General features: G+C 40.6%; 1 protein-coding gene across 2 annotated transcripts in view; it reads left to right on the top strand.

Annotated features, from left to right (window-relative positions):
* ache (acetylcholinesterase (Yt blood group)) overlaps window positions 1–18,933 on the top strand; it is a 33,921-nt gene extending 14,988 nt beyond the window's left edge. The window contains exons 2-9 of one of the 2 annotated variants that reach the window (XM_030430913.1): window positions 5,627–6,126; window positions 7,120–7,343; window positions 7,456–7,716; window positions 8,273–8,495; window positions 9,063–9,308; window positions 10,460–10,652; window positions 11,929–12,107; window positions 14,477–18,933. In XM_030430913.1, coding sequence (XP_030286773.1) covers window positions 5,694–6,126; window positions 7,120–7,343; window positions 7,456–7,716; window positions 8,273–8,495; window positions 9,063–9,308; window positions 10,460–10,652; window positions 11,929–12,107; window positions 14,477–14,598 — 1,881 coding nt within the window. In that variant the 5' untranslated portion in view covers window positions 5,627–5,693 and the 3' untranslated portion in view covers window positions 14,599–18,933. The remainder of the gene's footprint in view (window positions 1–5,626; window positions 6,127–7,119; window positions 7,344–7,455; window positions 7,717–8,272; window positions 8,496–9,062; window positions 9,309–10,459; window positions 10,653–11,928; window positions 12,108–14,476) is intronic. The other variant, XM_030430914.1, reaches the window with a different exon arrangement.
* The last annotated feature ends 2,951 nt before the right edge of the window (window positions 18,934–21,884 follow it).

The following is a 21,884-nucleotide window of genomic DNA, read 5'->3' as shown; positions in this document are numbered from 1 at the left end:
ACAGTGTCGTACCTCATTTTGTTTGCATATAAATGTGCAACAATGCTAAGAGACACTTGTCTCCCACCTGTCTGGTTTTGAGACTGCTGTTTATGTTTTGCAATGTATGGTTGCCATAGTGACAGGATTAGTTTGGAGGTGCTGTAAGGGATATGGGCAGCTGTGTGTGCGCGCGTCTATGTGTGTGGGATACTATTTCTGAACGCAAACCTTCTCAGTTGTAAAGAGAATCTATTTTGGTGAACAAACAAGGTGATATTATTATCAATGGACTTTGAATATAAGGACTTGCTTTCAAACATGACAAACGGTGTGAGTCAAGGTAAAGACTGTACTGAGTTACATAGAAAACTCCTGCGTGCTACTGAAAAAAATTCAGGCCTGGCCACTTTATATCATATTGTGACATTATCCACTCTGACATGTCTGTGTGGTCATGTTGTACTTAGCTTACATAGAGTTTACTGATGACCGGTAGTGATATTCTATTCTTCCTGCAGCTTGCGCTGACATTAAGGGTGCATTCCGAAACGCATGGTTTTTATTTTTTACTTTTAGTATGTTTTGCAGCTTCCTTTACAAAGAAAATACAATATCCTTACAATTGGGACACACTTCTTATTCATGACAGTGCGCCTTGAACTTTGACCTTTTTGCTCCTATATCTGTTGCAGCCTTATTGAGATTTAAGTACAAAGTACAAATAAAAATGTATTTATACTTGAATGCACTGTCAGCTGTCATTCCGGCAGGATGACTTTGTTTATCTTCACGCGACACACCGTATGACGTTTGTGACATATCTTCCGCTGCACAGAGGATTGTGTGTCAGAATAGCCAGAAAAGCATGCGTGGCTTGCACACCGCAAAAATTGGACCGGATGTAGTTGGACATCCTGATATTTATTTTTGGCATACTGCATTTTGCATACTTCACAGTGGGACTTACTAAATCTTTTCCTGGCACACTTAATCTCAGTTAAGGGTGATACTACGAAAAACCTGCAGGAGCTTAGGTATATGTCGCATTCTATTCCAGAGGACAATGTAAAAAGATGTATCGAAATTTTGAGGAATCAAGTAATGTTTTCTCATAACATAAATATAGAAGTTTTGATTATTTCAGGTTGATTAAACTTAAAATTTCTTCTAAATTTGTACTTCAGCGTCAGCTGCAACAGTGTGAGGAGGCATCATATTTATTAATAATTATCAAAAGCAAACTCCATGTAAACAGATTAACTATCTAAACTTAAACTTATAATTTTCATAGTTTTCAGTGTCTTATAGTTATTACGTTTCTTCTGGAGAGGAGAGTTCCACATTAATCCATCCGACGGTGTGCCATTTACTAGGGTTTTACTCGGATGCCTTTTTATAGTGCCCCTCGTGACCACACACCTGTCTCAGCCTTTTGTTGCTGAGCACGAAGGGGCTTTAGATGCAAACATATGCTGAAAGAAAATAACTCTCCCCTTCCTCACAGTGGAAACTTTATCATCTCAGCCACTGTGGTAGGATTATTACCACGTATGGGAGTTTCTGGATACAAAGTAATTCCAGCAAGCTTCTCTTTATATACCTGTAATGTGACGGATACAATTACCTTTTATTTCAGTTGACAGACTTGGAATGCGTTCGTCATCACTGTGGTGTCTGGATGGCATAGCACACAACATATTTTATAGTCCTGAAAACGGTTCTACATTGCAAGTCCTCAAAGTCTTTGGTGATATAAATGTAAACTTGATGAAATTGTACTTTTTTGGGAGCGAAGTCAGAAGCCTTACATAATATCCTCACAAGACTGGCCAGGTTAATGAGATGTTCCTTGACATATGACACTGCACAAGCAGAAGTTGGTCTATGTGTTCTGGATTCAGAGTGGGTGCTGTTTTGTTGCTAGCATTATGCATTTAGCGAACGCTGACAAGCGTTCACACATAAAGAGAAGTGAGTTACACTTTACATTATTCCTGTGAGTCTGATTGCCAGAACGCTTGTGTTATTTAAGTTACTTGCAAGAGCTTAAGTGCAGGTTTATTCTCCCCAGATAGCCAGAATAGCTTAATGTACATAAGCCGCAAAAAAGCAAGCAAACAACCAGCACAGAGGATGTGTGTTCATGTTCAGTTCTGTGCCTCATGTTAGTGCAAGGCTGCTATCATGTGATGACACACTCAGTAACAGCCATATCATTTTATAAGCATATAAGAACTTCAACTTAGCTTTCACTGGAGCGTATTGTGATCACATGCCCAGTTATTGGTCACATTATAACAGTACAGAAATAAGACATGATAAGGTGTATTTTGGATCCAATTTGACAAATCTAGAAATAAGATGTTCTTCATCAGACGGTAAACAATCGCAATTGCATCAAGTCTAGACAGTGGCTAAATGCGGAGGGGTTCAAGCTGTTTATTTCGGTGGATCCGTGTCACGTTACGCGATGTGATGAACACCTCATCCTGCAGTTTTATTCACCAAACAGCACTGACTTCACAATATGAACAGAAGCAGTGATATATGTTGTGTCTTCCATTGTAGAGCAGCAGGACTCTGTCAGACTGTTGTTTTATTGGTGTTGTGATTAATATTTAATTAAGTAAGTCTGTTCGGGAAGGCTACAAACCTGCCCACACATCTCCATTCACTCTACTGCCCACTGATAACCTGCACCAGGGTGTGGTGACATCCTCATATGTCTTAAACTGAGTGCCTATGACATGGAGAATGCGGTTCAATCCAGCCTTTATATAAAACTGATTTGATTGAATTGTATATGATGATTTGTGTTATAAATTTACAATATTCTTTCAAATTTGGGATTTTCTTAAGTAAATCTAAATGAATCACTGTTATTATTCATTAGATAAACACCCCTTACTGATTATACATTATTTTGCATAACTTTTCAATATCATTGTGATAATTTAGACCTATAGGGCCACATCACATCAGATTAATCTCAGTGAAATTACTCTGAGCTCAAATTTTCCAACTGTTTCTTTTGTGAGTATTCAATGAGTGTCAATTGTGAGTAATTTGTTTTTTGTAATGCAATGCAGACATGACAAGCTACATGAGATCTATTTCACACATTGTTGCATTCTGGAATGTGTCCCCTGAAACTCATAATGCAACGCAAAGGTGCACTGATCGTTGCGGCGTCAAGGCATTATTGCACGAAGCAAGAGAAAAAGAAAGCTGACCCCTTCTGCTTTTTCTAAAGTGCATGTAGGGCACGTTCAGCTACCTTTTGCCAGTTAAACTGTCTCACACAAAGGAGCTGTACTCAGACTGTGAATTAGTTATGGTAGTATTTTGGGCATTACATAATTTACAATTCCAGTGTCACCTCCCATTCCCCTTAAGTGTCCTGGCTCACCTTGCGCAATGCTATCAAACAGTGGCGCTCGTGTTTGCCGAGGGACAGGGATGTGGGCTCCGACTGCTGGACCTCTCGGCTCTGTCCCATCAACAACTCTGCTTATAGTGAAGCACAAGTCTCAATCGGTGGATCAGGCTGAACGGGTCATAAAAATTATCATTCTGATCAGTAGCAGGTGGGATGCAGGTGGGTCTTTAATGAGAGAAAAATAATGACATTACCTTCAGCGATCCTCCAGCAGCAGGAACAATATGTGTACCTCTCCCTTAGCATGTGCATTTGAGCTGGAGAAACAGCGGATAAGCTTCATTGATTATTTAAAACTCCAAACTCACCACAGGATCATCAGTATTTCATGTTGATTAAACGTCTGTGTTCTTATACACACCACACACACAGTTCATACAGTAAAATTAGTTTGATGTGAAGCAGCTTTCCTCCTGATAAATCCTGAGATCCTGTCTGATATATTTTCTTTTATAGGAGCTACCGTTTTCCTTTTTTCAAGTTTACAACCACAGCTTTTGATTTTGCTCACTGTGTATGTGTCGCCATGTGACCATGTCACTGTGTTCATGGAGAGCTTTTTAAAATGGCTGAAACAGCCTCTCTAATGGTCAGAGTATTTGCATGAAAAAAACAAGAAAAAATACTGCAGGCTTGACTTATGACCAGCTTTTCATGGGTCAATTTGTCAAAGAGCTGATTGGTCTGTATGTAACTTGGGAGATGTTTCAGAGATCCTTTATCAAAGAGAAGCGGGTTCACTCGTAGAGGAAAAACTGAACTGAACTAAATGGATGACATTACCGGAGATTCTTGTTTAATGTACTTGAGAAGATGGTTTACTCGAGACACTTTGTAACAAACTGAATTTCTATTCTTGTTCTATTCTTGTAAATTGAGGAAGGCTGGTCATTTTTTATTGAACTTTATTTTGGTGAATATTATCTAAACTAGTCTAACTCTAACCTGCAGACAGCACCAGGATAAAGTCCTACTGCTGTTGTAAAATACCCCTACCTTTTTAAAGACAATTGTGAAAATGTAGTTGTAGACAGTTCTAACAATAGGATAGCTGTTGTGATAAAAAAGAATTTAATCGAGAATCAAATTGAAGACATCGATTGTATTCAAATCGAACCGTGTTACCCAGCAGTTGCAGATTGATTGATTGATTGATTGATTGATTGATTGATTACATATTAAGTTTGCTTAATGAGTAGGGGTGTGCCAAAATATCGATACTACGATATATCGCGATATTTCATCTTGAGGTACGTTATCGATACACTGGTGCCAAATATCGATATTTAAAAATATAAAAATAAAAAATAAAAAAATTATTTCTTCTACACCCCTCTTCGGAGGACAGCTTTATCTTTATTCAAACATAGGTATACAACCAAATAAAATTTAAAAAAATGGTTTAAGTAGCTCTGAAACCCACACAAATAGATATTTAATGATAGTTGTAGTCAGTGTGTGTGTTAAGAAGAGACACTGTGCAATATACTCTTTGTTTACTTGGCTGTCATTCATGTGAAATTGACTGACAATGTTTTGTAATTCCTGTGAAATGGATTCAGTGCAGTCAATAAATTCTGAATTTTCTTCAGTGACACAGATATCGTGATGTATCGTGGATGAAATTCTTTGCAATATATCGATTATCGCAGAATCGCTGTATCGTGATATTATCGTTATCGTGGGCAAAATATCGTGATAGTATCGTATCGCGAGGTACCTGGTGATACCCAGCCCTATTAATGAGAGAGTTTCAATGTCAGGGGAAAAGATAACCAACATTCTTATAAGCACCACTGTCAGGCAAATTTCCATTTGTACGAAAGCAATACACTATCCACATCTAAATGGCAGATAGCCGTCAAATTCTTTGATTCACAAATCTAAGACAATGAATCTTTTTGGATAAATAAAGGAGGTGTGATTCCATCTTGGGTCGAGTGATCTGTGTTGTATTGTAAAAAGTAATCTATAGTTATGATATGGGCTGTCATCCTTTCTCAGTGAATCTGTGGTCTACCTTGGTGATACTTTCAGACTTCCTACTTCCTGCTGTTCCCTCATCTGATTTCACCCTCTCTCTTTCAGTCTGTTTTCAATCACTCTCCTTTACTGTAATCACATTACTCTCTCTCTCTCTCTCTCTCTCTCTCTCTCTCTCTCTCTCTCTCTCTCTCTCTCTCTCTCTCTCTCTCTCTCTCGCAGAGGGGAAGCAGAGCAGACCCTGCCCTCCCTGATTGGAGAGGGAACCACCACCACTGCTCCAGCCATCATGCAGACCTCCATCCTCCTCCTCCTTTCCCCAATCCTCCTCCTGTCTATCCTCATCCCCACCTGCTCGTCCCAGAGTGAGTCAGACCTTATCGTCCAGACACGTAGTGGTCGAGTTCGTGGCATCCGAATGTCAGTGCCCGACCACAGCTACGTCACCGCTTTTCTCGGCATTCCCTTCGCTGAGCCACCTGTAGGAAAGCGGCGCTTCCGTCGCGCTGAGCCCAAGCATCCGTGGACGGGGGTGCATGACGCCAAGTCCTACCCCAACGCCTGCTACCAGTTTGTGGACACATCATTCCCAGGATTCCAGGGCAGCGAGATGTGGAACCCCAACAGAGAGATGAGTGAAGACTGCCTATACCTCAATGTGTGGGTGCCCTCCTCGCCCAGACCACACAATCTCACTGTCATGGTGTGGATCTACGGCGGAGGTACTTGGTCACGACTTCTGAATGATTCAAAATATAAATAGCTTAGACATGACTCATTCTTCCAGTGAGGTCAGCAGTGCATAGCAAACAACAGAAATAAAGCCCCTTTAAGAGCATTAACAGTATCCAGCTAATATTGACAACAGGAAGTGAGAAACACACAAAATAAGACAATACTAGCCTGTAAATGGTCTTCAGTAATTGGTATTAGGTAATTTAGGCAACTTTTCATTAAGCCTCTGTGCTGATGATAGTCATAGTGTGAGGCATTATATTTTTGGGTTGTCTGTCTGTCCCACTTTTGGGAATGTAATATCTATATGTGTAATGTCTTAAAAGGACTTCCAATTTGACAAAAATGTCTACTTGGACCCAAGCTCCCATGGATGAATAGATCAGCCAATGAATATAATTTGGTAGACAAATATCGAGGTCACAATGATCTCACAAAACACATTTGTTGGTCATAAATCAAGAATTAGTTATATTATACATTGTTGTATATTATAGTCAAAAGATTGGTGGTCAACTTCACTGTGACATGTTCCTCAAACAACTGTCTGGCTATTATTCAATGTCATAGCTCAAGACCATCAACTTGACTGGTGCACGGAGGCATTCCACTGCAAGAGAGCAATTTTTAGTTTGAAAGTTGTTGGGTTATATGATTTACCATGGAGGCACTTTTTAGGCTGATGTTGTCTTTAATGTACAGTATGTCCAGGAAGTTCATTTTGTTCGCATTAAATGACATAGAGAACTTAAGGTATTTGTTTTTAGAGTTAATGCAGTTTTGAAATTCATGCAACAAATTCTCTGATCTGCTCCATCTAAAAACACATCATCTAGATACCTGTGTCAATTAGAAATGTGCTGGATGATGGACTCTAATGTTGGTCTTCTTCTGGTGTTTCAGACAGCAAAGCACCTCTCTGTTGTGGGAGATTGTGATACAACGGGTTAATACTCCACTGTGATATTTAACATGTCCAGGGTTCTACAGTGGTTCTTCTTCTCTGGATGTGTACGATGGCCGTTACCTAGCTCACAGTGAGACGGTCATCGTGGTTTCCATGAACTACCGGATCGGTGCTTTCGGCTTCCTCGCTTTAAATGGTTCCTCTGAGGCCCCAGGCAACGTGGGTCTGCTGGACCAGAGGATGGCGCTGCAGTGGGTACAAGACAACATCCATTTCTTTGGTGGAAACCCCAAACAGGTTAGTTTTTCTCTCACTTTTCCTTTTTTTCAACTAATCATTTTTACGCAAAACACAAGTGTGAGGTAATTTTGATCCTGATCTCTCTGTTTGCCCTCCACCTTTCACACAGGTGACTATCTTTGGTGAAAGTGCCGGTGGTGCTTCGGTCGGTTTCCACCTCTTGTCTCCAGACAGCCGGCCTACCTTCACCAGGGCCATCCTGCAGAGTGGAGTCCCCAACTGTCCCTGGGCTTCAGTCAGCCCCGCTGAGGCCCGCAGACGGGCCACATTGCTTGGCAAACTGGTTGGCTGCAACGGAGGCAATGACACCGAGCTGGTTGACTGTCTGCGCGGTAAAACTCCGCAGGAGCTCATCGACCAGGAGTGGCAGGTAATACTGACTAAATTATTCATCATCCTGTGAAGTTCCAGTCATTCTAATTTTTTGGCTGTTATAGCCTAACAAGGAGAATGCAGTTTCAGAAGGGAATGTAGTTGCTCACTTTCACAAATAATTTGCTGACATCATTTTCAGTTTCCCCAGTTTCTTTACCATGCAGACCCTGGGAGATGGTAGTTTTACCCATGTTGCTTTAGTTGGCTAGTTATCGGCTGTCAAAATAAACATTGTGATTTTTGATTTACAATATTGCCCACAATATTCTGATATTACAAATTATTAAAGGGACAGATTGTCATGTTGCCCACCCCAAACAAGAAACCTTAAGAAACCTAATTTGATAGCTGTTGGATTTATTTCTGTTGAATTCTAAGTTGCTGGCCTGCATCCTGGAGACTTTTGAGTGTCAGTTTATATTTAACATTTTATTCAACATTTAATTTCCCGTTTTCAGTCATGTGCCATATGGCCTGTTGCATCTTGCATGCCTTAACCATTTCACAGTCACTCAGATTATCCCACTGGTACATTATCCTGTTCTGATCAGGTCCTGCCGTGGTCAGCCCTCTTCCGCTTTTCATTTGTACCTGTCGTGGACGGCGAGGTCCTGCCCGACACTCCTGAGGCCATGCTCAACTCAGGCAACTTTAAAGAAACTCAGATTCTGCTCGGGGTCAACCAGGACGAAGGCTCCTACTTCCTGTTGTATGGAGCGCCAGGCTTCAGCAAGGACAACGAGAGCCTCATCTCCAGAGAGGACTTCTTGGAAGGTGAAGCTCAGCCCAACTCAGCTGAAAAGAATGGATAGAGACACAAAGAATACTGCAAAATTCTGTTGAAGAAAAGGCTCTGCTCTAATTTGAGGTCAGGTTGAAGTAGAATTTGTGGTGTGCTCTAGAAAAAAGTAAATCAAAGTTACGCAAAGCTCATTAAAAAATTGATCCTGCAGTCACAGTTAATGATCCGTGTTCACTTCTTCCTTGTTCAATTATACAGTCAAATTTGTCTTATAATGTGTGTGTGTGTGTGTGTGTGTGTGTGTGTACCATGGTAATTGATTTTTTGTGAGATTTAAATGGATGTGGCTTGGTTACATGAACAGTCACACACCACCAAACCAGAAGTGAAGCAATAGTTTATAAACTGCAGAAACTGACAGTTCTCTATGGCCATTCTGTAATGACGTATCATTCTGTCGTTCGTACATTCTGTATGACTTACAAGAGAGAACTGTAAATCGCCGATCAATTTCAACCAAAACAATTACTGCCACGATTACGTAACATCTTTAAAACACATGAAAATGTACCTTAAAACTTTAAACATCACTCTTCCAGGTGTCAAGCTGAGTGTACCGCATGCTAATGATATTGGCCTGGAGGCGGTGGTGCTACAGTATACCGACTGGATGGATGAGAATAACGGGCTAAAGAACCGCGACGCCATGGACGACATTGTGGGCGACCATAACGTCATCTGCCCACTGGCTCACTTCGCTCGCTCCTACGCCCAGCACAACACCCTCAAGGCTAACATGGGTGGAGGTGGCTCCGGGATGGTAAACAGCGGAGGAAACCCACCAGGTAACATATGCTGTATGCTCCATTTCATTCAGTTGTCACCAGTAGAGGAGTGTGGTTTTACTCTGCAGCTTTACGAGTGGAGATATTGTGAAAACCTGAAAGCTACTTTTAGGAAATAACTTTGTGCTGTCCTCTTCTTGGCCTCATCAAAATCAAAGTTTGTGACAAATATGAATCTTAATTTTTTTTTCTATTCTTAAAGTAATTTGCCATGATCTGTGAATATTTGTAATTTTGAATTAACTTCCAAAACACCACTACAGTAAGACTGTATGTAATTTCTCACAATCTGCCGGAAAAATTCGGTGTCCTGGCATTCCCATTGACGCACACCACTCATCCAAATGCCATTGTGGACTAAGTACACAAGGTTTTGTTTTTTTTGTATAATCACCCAAAAATAAGAGTTGTTTTGAATTCATTACCTTATAATGAACCTTTTATATCAAAATAGGGAGTGGGTCTCCATCCATAGAGGTCTCCAGGTTGCACCGCCATGTTTCTACAGTAGCCCAGAACCGACAAATCTGGTGCTAGTCTGTTGTAGGTAGACAACACATGGAACAATAACAAACTAAGATATTTAGAGCTGGGAGTGTGCCAAAGACAGTCAAAGTAATAACTTTTTGTGACAGATGAACTGACAAGTCAGCACATCACCAAGTTAATAAATTCTGTGAATATTTTTCATGGTGCTTAATAATTTCTTGCATCATCCTATTTTTTTTTTTTCTTCAAGAGTTCTAACCTACAGTTTTATAACTTAATACATCTTTACCTCATCACTTGAATTACTAGAAATACTCAGCGTTGTTATGAATCATATTTAGAAAATGTGCTTCTTGTCCATGAGGGCCACAGTAGCTTCTGGAGCTTTGCCAACATCTCTGATAGCCTGACAGCCTTTAGCAATTTTACTACGTTAAACACTCAACACAAGATCAAATTTTGGTTTTAAGTTTACTCAGGCTCTCAAGAAAAAGGTCAAATAAATGAATTACCAAGAAAGGACTCCTGCATATAGAGACAGTGATTTATCCACCAAACAAACACTCTAACACCATCAGCAGAAAATGGTTAAGATGGACTTTTGCAGTGTGTCAAAAAAAGAAAAAATAACCACATGTCCTTTTCTCCTGCTCCTTCTCGAGGAGGTGTCTACCTGTACCTATTCGACCACAGAGCATCCAACCTGGCCTGGCCGGAGTGGATGGGTGTGATCCACGGTTACGAGATCGAATTTGTCTTTGGACTGCCATTGGAAAAGAGACTCAACTACACCCTAGAGGAGGAGAAACTGAGCCGACGCATGATGAAATATTGGGCCAACTTTGCACGAACTGGGTAAGGCATAACAGACTGAAAAGAATTAATCTGCTATATATGTATTAACTATAATGAGCAGCAGAGAGAGTTGTACACAGAAGAGAGGACACACCATCTTGAATAGGTTGCTTGGCTACAGAATAGAAGGTGATCAGTTACAGATCAGACCAGATGTCCATTCGGCTTACTGCAAAGCCAAACTACCAACGATGCAAACAATTCCCACTGCTTATCTGAGTTGTGGAAGCATCACCAAGTCCTATAGTTAAATCATCCAGTTACTTCCGGGGAATCCCTTGACATTTCCAGGTATGATGGGAAAGGCCACGGCATTGGTTGGTTGGTCAGTCCACCACTTTGGTCCAGACTCAAATATCTCAAAATGTATTGAATAGATGTCAATGACATTTGACACAGATGTCCATGGTGGCCTGATGGTGCTTTTGAATGACTTTGTTGATCCCCCCCAGACATTCATGGTCCCTAAAGGATGAAGCCCGCTGGACTTTGTGATTCTCTGACTTCCAATCGAGTACCACCATTAGGTTGACAGTTGGCGATCTTACTGAAGTATCCTTGTACATATTTGATATACAAACTGTAACTGTTGTATGAATTACCACGGCATTTAGTGAAAGTATCAATGGTAGCCTGACAAAGTATTGTACTTAACTTTGGTAATCCCTTTACTTTTAATCTAGCATAACTAGCAGGTGAAATTTGTCCTGAACATTATCCTGTGACATCTAAATTCAAATTATGTACAGAAATCCGTCATTCCCAGATAAGGTATCCAATAATTTTGTACATTTTAAGTTGTCCAATACTTTGGTTGATGACACAAAAACCTGCAAAACTAATGACACTCCCATCAGCCTCAGCTGTACTCGGTTTTGTGCTAATTATCAAACTATAATGATGAATACATATAGCAGCTAAACATCAGCATGTTTAAATTGTCATTGTGGACATGTTAGCATGCTCACATTAGCATTTAGCTAGATTGTGCCCAATCTCACAAAGCCACTAGTACGACTGTAACTCTTGTTCTGGGTCTGGGACAGATGACAAAGTAGACTGAGTGTTAGCGCTTACATTGCTTAGCTATAGGGATGCTGAATTTGACAACCTTTGTTTGTTTGTTAGCTGAGTGGACTTAAATAACTGGCGACTGAGTGTAGAGACAAAGTTTAAAATCATTATTTTATTCCATTTGATCTATCTCCCATTGTATTATCCCTCCTTTTTATAACTTGTTCTCTTTTACCTGGCCCTCATTCTCCATTCCTTTCAGAAATCCCAATGTGAACCATGACGGGCTGGTTGAAAGCAAGAAGCGCTGGCCTGTGTTCACTATCACTGAGCAGAAACACGTTGGACTCAACACTGAAACACTAAAGATCCACAAAGGTCTGAGGAACCAGATGTGTGCTTTTTGGAACCGCTTCTTGCCACGCCTCCTCAACATCACCGGTAAATATTGATTGTTATTACTGCCACTTCTCAACACATGACATCTGAGAGGTGTACTACAAAGAAAGATTAAAGCTTCAGTTTTACATGTTCACAAAGGTGGCTCTGTTTTACCTGGCTAGATCCCCATGGTAACTTATGCTGCACACTTGTCTGCTCTGGTTTTGTTCATAGTTTCTGTTTTATAATTGGGTAAAAAGGTGCCTTTTGGAAATAGTGTCACTTTATTAACAAAAGTCAATATCCTCGCCTGAGGGAAAATATTTCATATGCAGCAACTTAAGGTCAGGAAAAAACACACTGCTTTTACTTTAATGCTTACAATAACAGATACTGAGTATTTGTTGCAAATGTTGATGTTTCAGAGTCCAATAATAATCAGCTAACATCCATTTCCAATGGAACCTTGAGCTGAAAGTGTTTTTTTATTGTCAATGTGTGTAAAGACTGAGTGGGGGGAAGTGGATATGGCATCCTATGTGGATCAGTTGGTGTTGGATTCATACTGGTGAGAGTCCAGGCTGAGAGTTGAGAGTTGCTTTCTTTCATGTGCTCGATAACAAGTTCTTGGAAGCACTCTCTGAGAGAGTGAGATGTTTAAAATGTCAATAATAACATCAGCTGGCTAATTGGCACATGTTTATAGTCTACAGTCAGGTATGGGAACAGGACCAGCACTCTTATACATATTTTTAAGATTAATTAATTAGTAAATATCACAGACCACATCTCTTATACCCATTAGCATTATTAGTGCAGTGAATTTTAGGGGCAAAGTACACATCTTTCTATTGCTATACAACATGTAACTGTGGTAGACTACAGATGATTCTAAGAGAACGTACATTATTTGTAACTTTGTGTATATTCTTTGAAGGCTGCTTGAAACTGTCTGTAGCGCTTTTCAGACACAATGTGACAAATGTACCAAGGTGCTCTGATTTGCATTATTTCTAATGGCTTGTGCCATGCCATGACAGCTCTGCCTGCACTGAGTAAATCAGTGCACCGCTCGGCGCATTTGCGCTGAACCTGCGTCATTATTCCCATTCTGTCTGACAGGACGGTGACTTGGACTGTAGCTTTTTTCAGCACCCCCTGCTGCTGCCGCCTTATTTTGTCCACTTTCTCGGGAAGGCGCAAAGGAGCCTATCACAGACCAATGTCCAATATGAGTACTGAGTGGGACATTTTATTTGGTAAACACAGTGTATTGTACTTTTCCAGACCATTATGTTTCTTTCATTCAATGTCAAGCTAATCCCAAAGAACACCATATCAATTGACAGCCAAACCTAGACATAATTTCTAGATTTTTTTCCAAACCCAGCCTGGGTTCCCTACAGGCTCTGGGTGGGTGTCCATGCTCTAGTCTGGTCGGGTGTGGGCGAAGGCAGCTGACTGATGATCTGTAAGGTTGAAGTACAGGCTGTGGGTCTGTGGGGGCTGCCGGCAGCATCCACTGATTTATTGATTTAAGTGCTGCTGTTGATTTAGTTAAAGGGGGTGTATTGGGAGAGAAACTTTACATCATGGTTTCCAAGAAATTGCACTAAACTGGGTGGAATCTTGTTTTCCTTTTCACATTTTGTAAAATGAGACATACCACGAGGCAGCTGCCTAGGTCAACCACTCACCTCATTTATACAAAGAACTCTCAACACACACTAAATCCAGCAACACAGAATTTGTTGATGACATTTTCCTGAATGCCAGGAAGAGCAAAAACTGAGCATGCAGCCAGTTGGTTCAGACTGACTGTCCGGTATATAACTTATCAGCCCATGTCTCAGAACAAACTGCGCTCTCTGTGAGAATGCTGGCTTTTCACAGAGGCGGTCAGTTCTTCCGCCTTTTTTTTTTTCAACTAACCATACGTTCCTATGATAATGGATGGAAGACAGGGTTTAAATTTGCTGATCGCATTTGCTCTCCTCCCACGGCGACAGTATATCCATGTCTCCTCTAGCATATGTGCCAATATTTCAGTAGCTCATCACAGATATAAGCAACCTTAGTCTCCAGGTAACCTGTGCCCCATGAGTTAAAGTAAACAAAAGTGTTAAACATCACTTTTGCAGCAGGTTGCTTACTGCTCGGTGCCAAGAAGTAGGATGAAGAATAAGCTGAAGTGAAATAATTCAGGGATGACTTTTGTGACAGTTATTAGTCAATGTCCGTCACAGTCTTACTTAATTACTCTTTGCTATCCTCTCTTTTCAACTCAAGGCCCACCGTCTTAAGGTTGGCGACATATCAACACAACGGAGAACCTGTGATCATGACACATTAGTGCAACTCCAGCATGCTATTAAAAGCTCAACTTCTAACCACTCTTTTCCGCTGTGTCTCTGTTTTTCTCATTTCAGACAACATAGACGAGGCAGAGCGTCAGTGGAAGGTGGAGTTCCACCGCTGGTCCTCCTACATGATGCACTGGAAGAGCCAGTTTGACCACTACAGCAAGCAGGAGCGCTGCACCGACCTCTGAGAGCCTCGGCGGAGAAAGGAGAGAATGATGGGGAAGAAAGGGGGGAAGCAAAAGAGAAGAAGCTTGGGCCATTTTCCTTCCACAGCCCCTCAGTGAAGTCTAACTTCATACAAGTTTTTTTTTTTTTTTTTTTTCTGGGTCATTACACACACAAACACAGGCACTGTTAATCTTTATTAATATTATTTATACTATTTATTTATGTGTTGTTTCTTTTATTTATGTGTGTCTCTGTGGAAATGTAGGGCTATGGTGGGAACTTGTCCTCAAAGTAGTGTAATATCGGAAATGTCAAAGATGTGTCAATACCTCCGGTGTGTGTGCTTGTGTGTGTGTGTGTGTGTGTGTGTGTGTGTGTGTTTGTGTGTCTGTGTGTGAGTGTATGCGTGTGTGCGTGCGTGTGTGTGTATGTGTGTGTGGCTGTAAAACCCCCTTGTTTAAGTCAAATCTCAACAGACCCATAACACTGCACCACTACCACTGCTGGTTTACTGTAGTCTCTTGTCTTTATGTTGATCTCATACACTCCTCTTTTGTTTTCTGAGGATTCCATCTCTACAATATATCAGGTTCTTGTTGTTTTTTGTTTTTTTTTTGGACTCAACAGCATTGTTTATTTCTCTCTGTTTATTTATCTCACCTTTCTGTCGATGCCTTTTTAGTCTTGTTCTTGTTCAATACTACTGTTATGCCCACTGTTATTAGCATTACCTGTCTCGTCTTGCTTCACTTGGCCTTGTGTATTTTCTCATGTGGTAAAGCCATAAGCTGGGTTACACTGAAGCATCTTAGACTCCCTCTGTATTGGGGAAAAACCACTTTATGCTAGTTTGATGTGAATGTAGGTCTGTAAGATAGATCTTTCCATTTGTACTATAACTGGTGCATGACATTCAGTCCAACTGATCGGTGCCTAATTTAGACCACTTTTCAAAACTTCACTTTAAGTCACCTTGAAAGTTGGAGCAGGGAATATCTACTGACAAAAAAACATCAGATATGAAATATATAAGATGAAATATATGAATAAGGGCCACTGTAAAAAAAAAAATAAGCTCTGACTTTTTCTTTTTAAGAATTCCGAGTTTAAAGTCAGAATTTTCAAAATAAATTTTAAAAAGTAGTCAGAACTCACAATATGTTTTGCAGGGGTCCTAATCCTCTTGTGTACATATACAAAAGGGAAGTTATTAAAGGAGTTTAAAAAGATTGTAAAATGTAGCAGAGGACAACGCACATCTCTATCTGGTTCAGGTTTGAGCTCACTGAGGTCATTTCATATGGACTCTTTCTGGGAAATTGGGAAACTTCTTAAATTGATCCAGATTGAATAATAATGATGCACAGCGTGAACTGTATATGCTGCATACAGTATTTCTAAACTCAATATATTTAAATGTGACAAGAAGTAAAGAATTCAGTATTCCACCACCAAAATGTTATTACAGATATTTATTCAGGAAAGGTCTGTTACAGGAAACAGCGTTTTAGAAATCCATGTTTCACACTTAGCTGAATAAATACAATATGGGACTCATGACAGCAGCCCTTCTAACATTTTTGTGTGTGTGTGCGTGTGTCATCCTCTCAGTGTTGTGTACAGCTTTGCAGTATTACATTAACATTTCTGTACGACACATTTCCCTCTCTGCTTCATCTCTCCATCATGTCGTTCATCTCACTGGTTCCATTTCCTCCTCTTGATCTACCGTCTCCTTCCTCTTTATTCGACCCCTCCCTCTCCCTGTTTTCTTTTCCTTCACTCTGTTATACTAACCAACTGCCCACTCCTCTCTTTCCTCTCCGCCATCTCTAGCCCATCTTCCTATCCTCCGCCTCTCCTTGATCTCCTTCTCTTCCTGCATCTGTTCCTTTCTCTGGGTCGCGGTCCTGTTGACCGGCCCCTCGTCCTGCTTTTCCCCAGGCCACCCTCCTCTTCTTTAATCTTCTCCTCCACTCCGACTCTCATCTTCGTCTCTAATCAACCTCCACCCACCCTCCTGTCTTTCCTGTCCTCTTCCTTTCATCCTACACTCCCTCCTCCTCCTCCTCCTCCTTCACCCTCTCACTCTTGTGTCAGACCTCCTATTCCCACTCTTCTGTCCTGTCTTTATAGCCCCTCTCGTTTATTTTTCTCCTTCCACCTCATCTAACTTTTCTTCTCCTCATCAGCTCCCTCATCTCTCTTTCCCTTCTCATCCATCTCTCGGCCGCATCACTCTTCCACTTCCTCCCCTTCCCCCCTCGCGCCGCTCTCCGTCCCTGCCCCCTTCCCCCATCTCTCTCCGTCCTCCCGCTTTCTCGTTAGTCTAATGGAGGCAGAGTAATTCACTTAGCAGCAGGATAATGTGACAGAGTGCTGGCTCAGCCTCTGGCCTGCCAGCCTAAGGGACAGGATGGATTGATGGATGAAAAATGAAGTTGGGAAGGTAGAGAGCTGAAGCAGAGAAAGTGGCAGGGGAGGAGGAGAGAGAGGGGAGATGGAGGAGGCAGAAGGCGAGGTGGAGATGTGATGGAAAGATGAAAAGACAGTCGGAGAAATACATCATTACATAATTCCAGTCCTTCTAAAGACTGGGTGTATGTGAGTTCCAGCGTACACATGTGGCACTGATAATGTAACAAAACATTAGAATGTTGTTTTTTTTTTAAAAGTTCAAACACTCCAAATGACACAAATTACCAGTCTATAATACTATAATATAATAGTATCCTGCTCAGATTTGGAGATTTGCGATTTTATGACAGCGCTGCCCAGGATCGGTTTTCCCCGACCCCACCTTAAAATATAGCTGTGCTGGGTTACTACTATATACTATGTTATATTATTCTTGTCTTCATTTCTACTGCATCATCATTTGCAAATGGTAGAACACAATATGTAAATTGTGCCAAAAGCTGAACAAAAAGTTCAATGGGACACAATATCCTCATGTCAGAGCGCCTAGCGGATACTTTACCAATACTTGCAGCTGATCTGGATAACTACACAGCCCTGAAAGATTATGTGCACTAGATTTACTCTATTATTGCAATTAGTGCAGACAACTCCCATGTACTGTGCATACTATCACGTTCAAACATGCGGCATTTGTGTTATGCACAAGTTATCAACTTGTGCTTGACAAGATGGCGTACTTTAGCTGTTAGGGATCTTGTGTCCACAAAATAATGATTGCACAAAACGTCCAGGTTCACTTCTGTGTAATGTTATTGTTTTCCTGCGCACAAGATTTTATAAATGTCCACACGCTATTTTTTTCATGTATATGTCGATCGAAGCACTTGAAGATAATTAGTTGATAACACATGCCATCCCGAATGAAAATATAGTTTTGAATTAAGATTAGAAAGCATATGATTTGATCTTCAAGGACTGTGGGCTCTAAGAGGAGTTCCCGTTTTCTTTTGCTGAACAGGAATTTTGCCTTCTCACTCCAGCTGAGTGTGTAGTTGTGTTGTATCATTTGTCCACCATGCTCAATATCAGTGTGTGTGTGTGTCTGCGTGTGCATGTGCGTGTGTAATGTAATCACTTTACCCGTTTGTCAACCTCATAGCCATTTTTTTTAGTTGAACACTGGAGGGACCTTGAATCTGTGCTCTGATTGGCTAATGGCTGTCCCAGCGAAGTGTCTCTGTCGGCATGTAAAGCTCCTATTTATGGACTGGAGTAGTGTAGTCTAGCTTTAAAAAGAACAAAATATGAATAAAGGATTGTACCTGAATACCAGTGAAGAATGCATGTGTGAGTGAAAGCTCCTCCAGCTCCTCTCATCCAATGGGAGACCCCACTTAAGCCCCACCTCCTCCCCTACGCCTCCTATCAAATCCTTATGCATGTCCTGAAGACGACCCCTCTCCCCAGTATGTCCTACCAAACTTGGACTGTTATTTTCTGTAAAAATTTGTACTTTTGAACAAAACTATTACTAAAGTGAGTAATATATCTATAATATTAGGTAGTTTGATGTCAGCAATAACGTAAATACATCAGTAAAGGAATATATTTGATATTTAAATGCAGTGAAAATATAACGTGATGAAAACAACAATGATGATGGATAGAGGTTGTGTTTTAAAAAGCAATATTATTCTAAGTATTAACTAAAAATGAGTGCCATAAATGTTATTTTTCTTCTTGTATTTTTTCTTTTTTTTTTTTTTTTTGTTCGGCTTTGTTTCAGTCCTCTGCCTCATCGTTGTCTGTTCCAGTCACAAGTACTGTAAGTGTTAAAGGCTTCTGTAGCTTCCCAGTATGTCTCTGTGTATCAATAATGCTGACTTGGTTAAGCTATGGCAACAGAAATAAAGACAACCTGCTGCTTCTGTCCACCTCTGCCTTTTATTGAGTCTCAGCATGCACCGTCAGCCCGGGCCGGGAGACCAAAACTCATTTTCCTGATCTAGGAGCCGCGGCTAAAAGGCTACACTTTCAGATACTTTTCAGTTCAAGCTCGCATGGAATTTATGGTGATACGTGATGCATCCAGTTAATCAGTGCACTGCATGCTCACTGCATTGTAATCTTTGCTGAAATGTGGTCATTTTATCAAGATAAAACAGATAGCAAAGACGCCAAATGCATCTTACAGTATACTGTCGTCAGTATTTGAAATGATGGGCAGTTAGAGTGACCTTTGAACTTCCAATTTAATTACCAAGTATGTTGTTTCCCTGTGGATATAGCTAATGGGGTCTAGAGTCCGACTGTACATTATAGTCATGGCCTCCACCAAGGAGGTTAAGTTTTCATGCCTGTTTGTTTCTTTATTAGTTGGTTGGTTGGTTGGTTAACTGAAGCTCATCATAGTGGAGGTATTTTATACTCCCTGTCACTGTGATAATAACAAATGGGCGTAAAGAACCAATTTTTTGCTACATAGGACAGAATGGAAACAGCCACAACATTAGACTGAACAGGTCATCTAGGACACCTCGGGTGCTGGCATTCTTGTTGTATGCCAGTCAACACTCAACCACCCACCCAAAGAAAATATCCTGAACTTTTTGATAGAGGTGGCTCATAGAGTAAACTGCTCTTAATTATTTAGTCTGAGTATTTGGAAACTCATCTCTCGGCAGAGGCTGTGACACTGAATGTCTTGTAACATCACATCAAGTTCTGCTGGGACCTCAATTCAGGGAGTCGTTGAGTCTAGTGACACCTGCTGGTCGATCTCATCTTAACTCTTCACAAGCAAGCCTCAGGTTGATTCTGATGGGTTTTTCATTTAGACCTAAGAGACCCATTTGGCTTACACTTACATGAGCCCAATTTTCAAAATTTTATTTTTTTTTTATTTTTTTTTTAGATCATGATGCAAATTGAAACTAAAAGAATGTTTTGCCTTTTAGATGTGAGCTGCACAAATAACACTGACAAGAAGCTTAAGGGTTATTAAATTGCTGATCACAAGTTTATTATGTATGGTTTTTTTTTACTGTATTAACCGAAGATCTGTCATCCAAAGTTGATAAGCTTAAAGGTTTGGTACGTATTTTGTCTTCCACAGTTTGAAATGGGTGCTAGGATCATTTCAGTCATCATTTTCTTATCGTCAAACCAACATTTTAGACAGTATCCTTAGTATTTGACGCCAAACATTATAGTTTTGAGTGAAGTGAATCAGTGAAGAAAGGCAGGAAACACTCTCCTCTCAAGAAAACAGACACCATCTGTGGTATTATCTGACTGCCTCTGATTAAGTGTCGCTGATTTAATGATTACCCACAACCTCTGATTTGTGATATCCAACCGTTCGTAACAGAAGAAACTTTGCATGGACAGTAACATTCAAGTGAAGGACAATGTGTTGTTCGTAACACTGGACTGTTATAACTAATATTTGCCTTTACCCACTTAGTCATTACATCCACATTACTGATGATTATTTATGATAAATATCACTGGTTTGTGACAATAGTCATCCCTACAATATTGCTACAGCTTCAGTACTAAGGTGTTTTGTCCAAAAATATCATGACATTCTATCTTACACTCAATCCTAGTATAAATGGGGTGCTTATCACGATACAGCCTAAAAAATACCATGATATTATTTTATTGTCCATGGCAGTAAATTAAAACTGTTTGTAGGCTGAGCGACAGATAGATAGTTAGAGTCTTAAAACCAGTACTCCTTGGAAAAAGGTTAGGGTTAATATTTGAAAGAGATTCAGATATTTAAAGTGGCAATATTTCATTGATCCATGCTGAAAAGTTCATTTGCGCGTTGAAATGTTGAAAGATGTGCAACATGTAAAGACAACACAGATACATCAGCATTGTGACTTCTAGAAGCAGCAAACGCTTGTAGGAAATGTGATAAAGACAGCAGAGATACAGCAGTACACTTAGTTTGAGTTTTTCAGCATGATGGCAGTGTGTGTGCTAGTCAGGCCCCAGCAGTCATCTGATGTGCGACAGCATGAAAATCACAGATGTACATTTGTTTAAATGAGAGATTAGCTGGATTACATTTGAGTTTTAGGCTCCTGGTACTGTGCATGCTGAGAGACTTGAATAGAAACCAAACCATGTTTAATGTTATAAGTAACATCTGCTTTTCCTATTATGACAAATCAAAATGTGTGACGTGGAATAAGGACTATCAAGGTAGTGTCCTCACTCAACCACTAGGGGGCGGTGTAGTAACTCAATTCAGCTGCACTAAAACCCTTCACATTGTAGGAGTGAAAAAGAACCTTGTAGTGTAAATCTCCCGCCACCAAACTGGCAGTTTGAATATGAGCTCAAGTTTCAGTAAGTTGAATCTGTAAGGTAAATCTGAGCACGTGCCTAACCGGTTAAATCTAAAGATGCTATCAGTTCGTGGCACGCTGGCAATACATCCACCAAGTCTCACTCAGTGGATTACTGGATTAATCAAAGAGAATGATGCATTTGAATTCTATGTGAAAGCAACTAAAAGAAATGCCGGTACCTGTTTCAAGAAAACAGATCACATTTCCACAGTGTAAGGCTAAATGTGAGGGTGAGGACCCAAGCGCAGAAACACAAGGGAGACAGACGGGATAAGGAACCGAAGATAAGCAGCCAGGCCAAGCAATACAAAGACACAAAGTAGCAATCAAAAAGCCAAGAAAAAGGACTAGAATGGAAAAACAGGAAGAATAAAACACACACACACACACACACACACACACACAAACACACACACTAAGCAGGGGATGAGGTGCAGGTGCAGTGATGCGGGGACAGGACAGGTGAGCGAAAGGTAACGGAAAAACACTGGAAGGAGGGGGGAAACGGAGCAGATGTG

This window comes from Sparus aurata, chromosome 10 (genome assembly GCF_900880675.1).
Source record: "Sparus aurata chromosome 10, fSpaAur1.1, whole genome shotgun sequence".
Lineage (NCBI taxonomy): Eukaryota > Metazoa > Chordata > Actinopteri > Spariformes > Sparidae > Sparus > Sparus aurata.
Note: the sequence above shows the minus strand (reverse complement) of the source record. Positions and strands in the feature narration are given on the sequence as shown.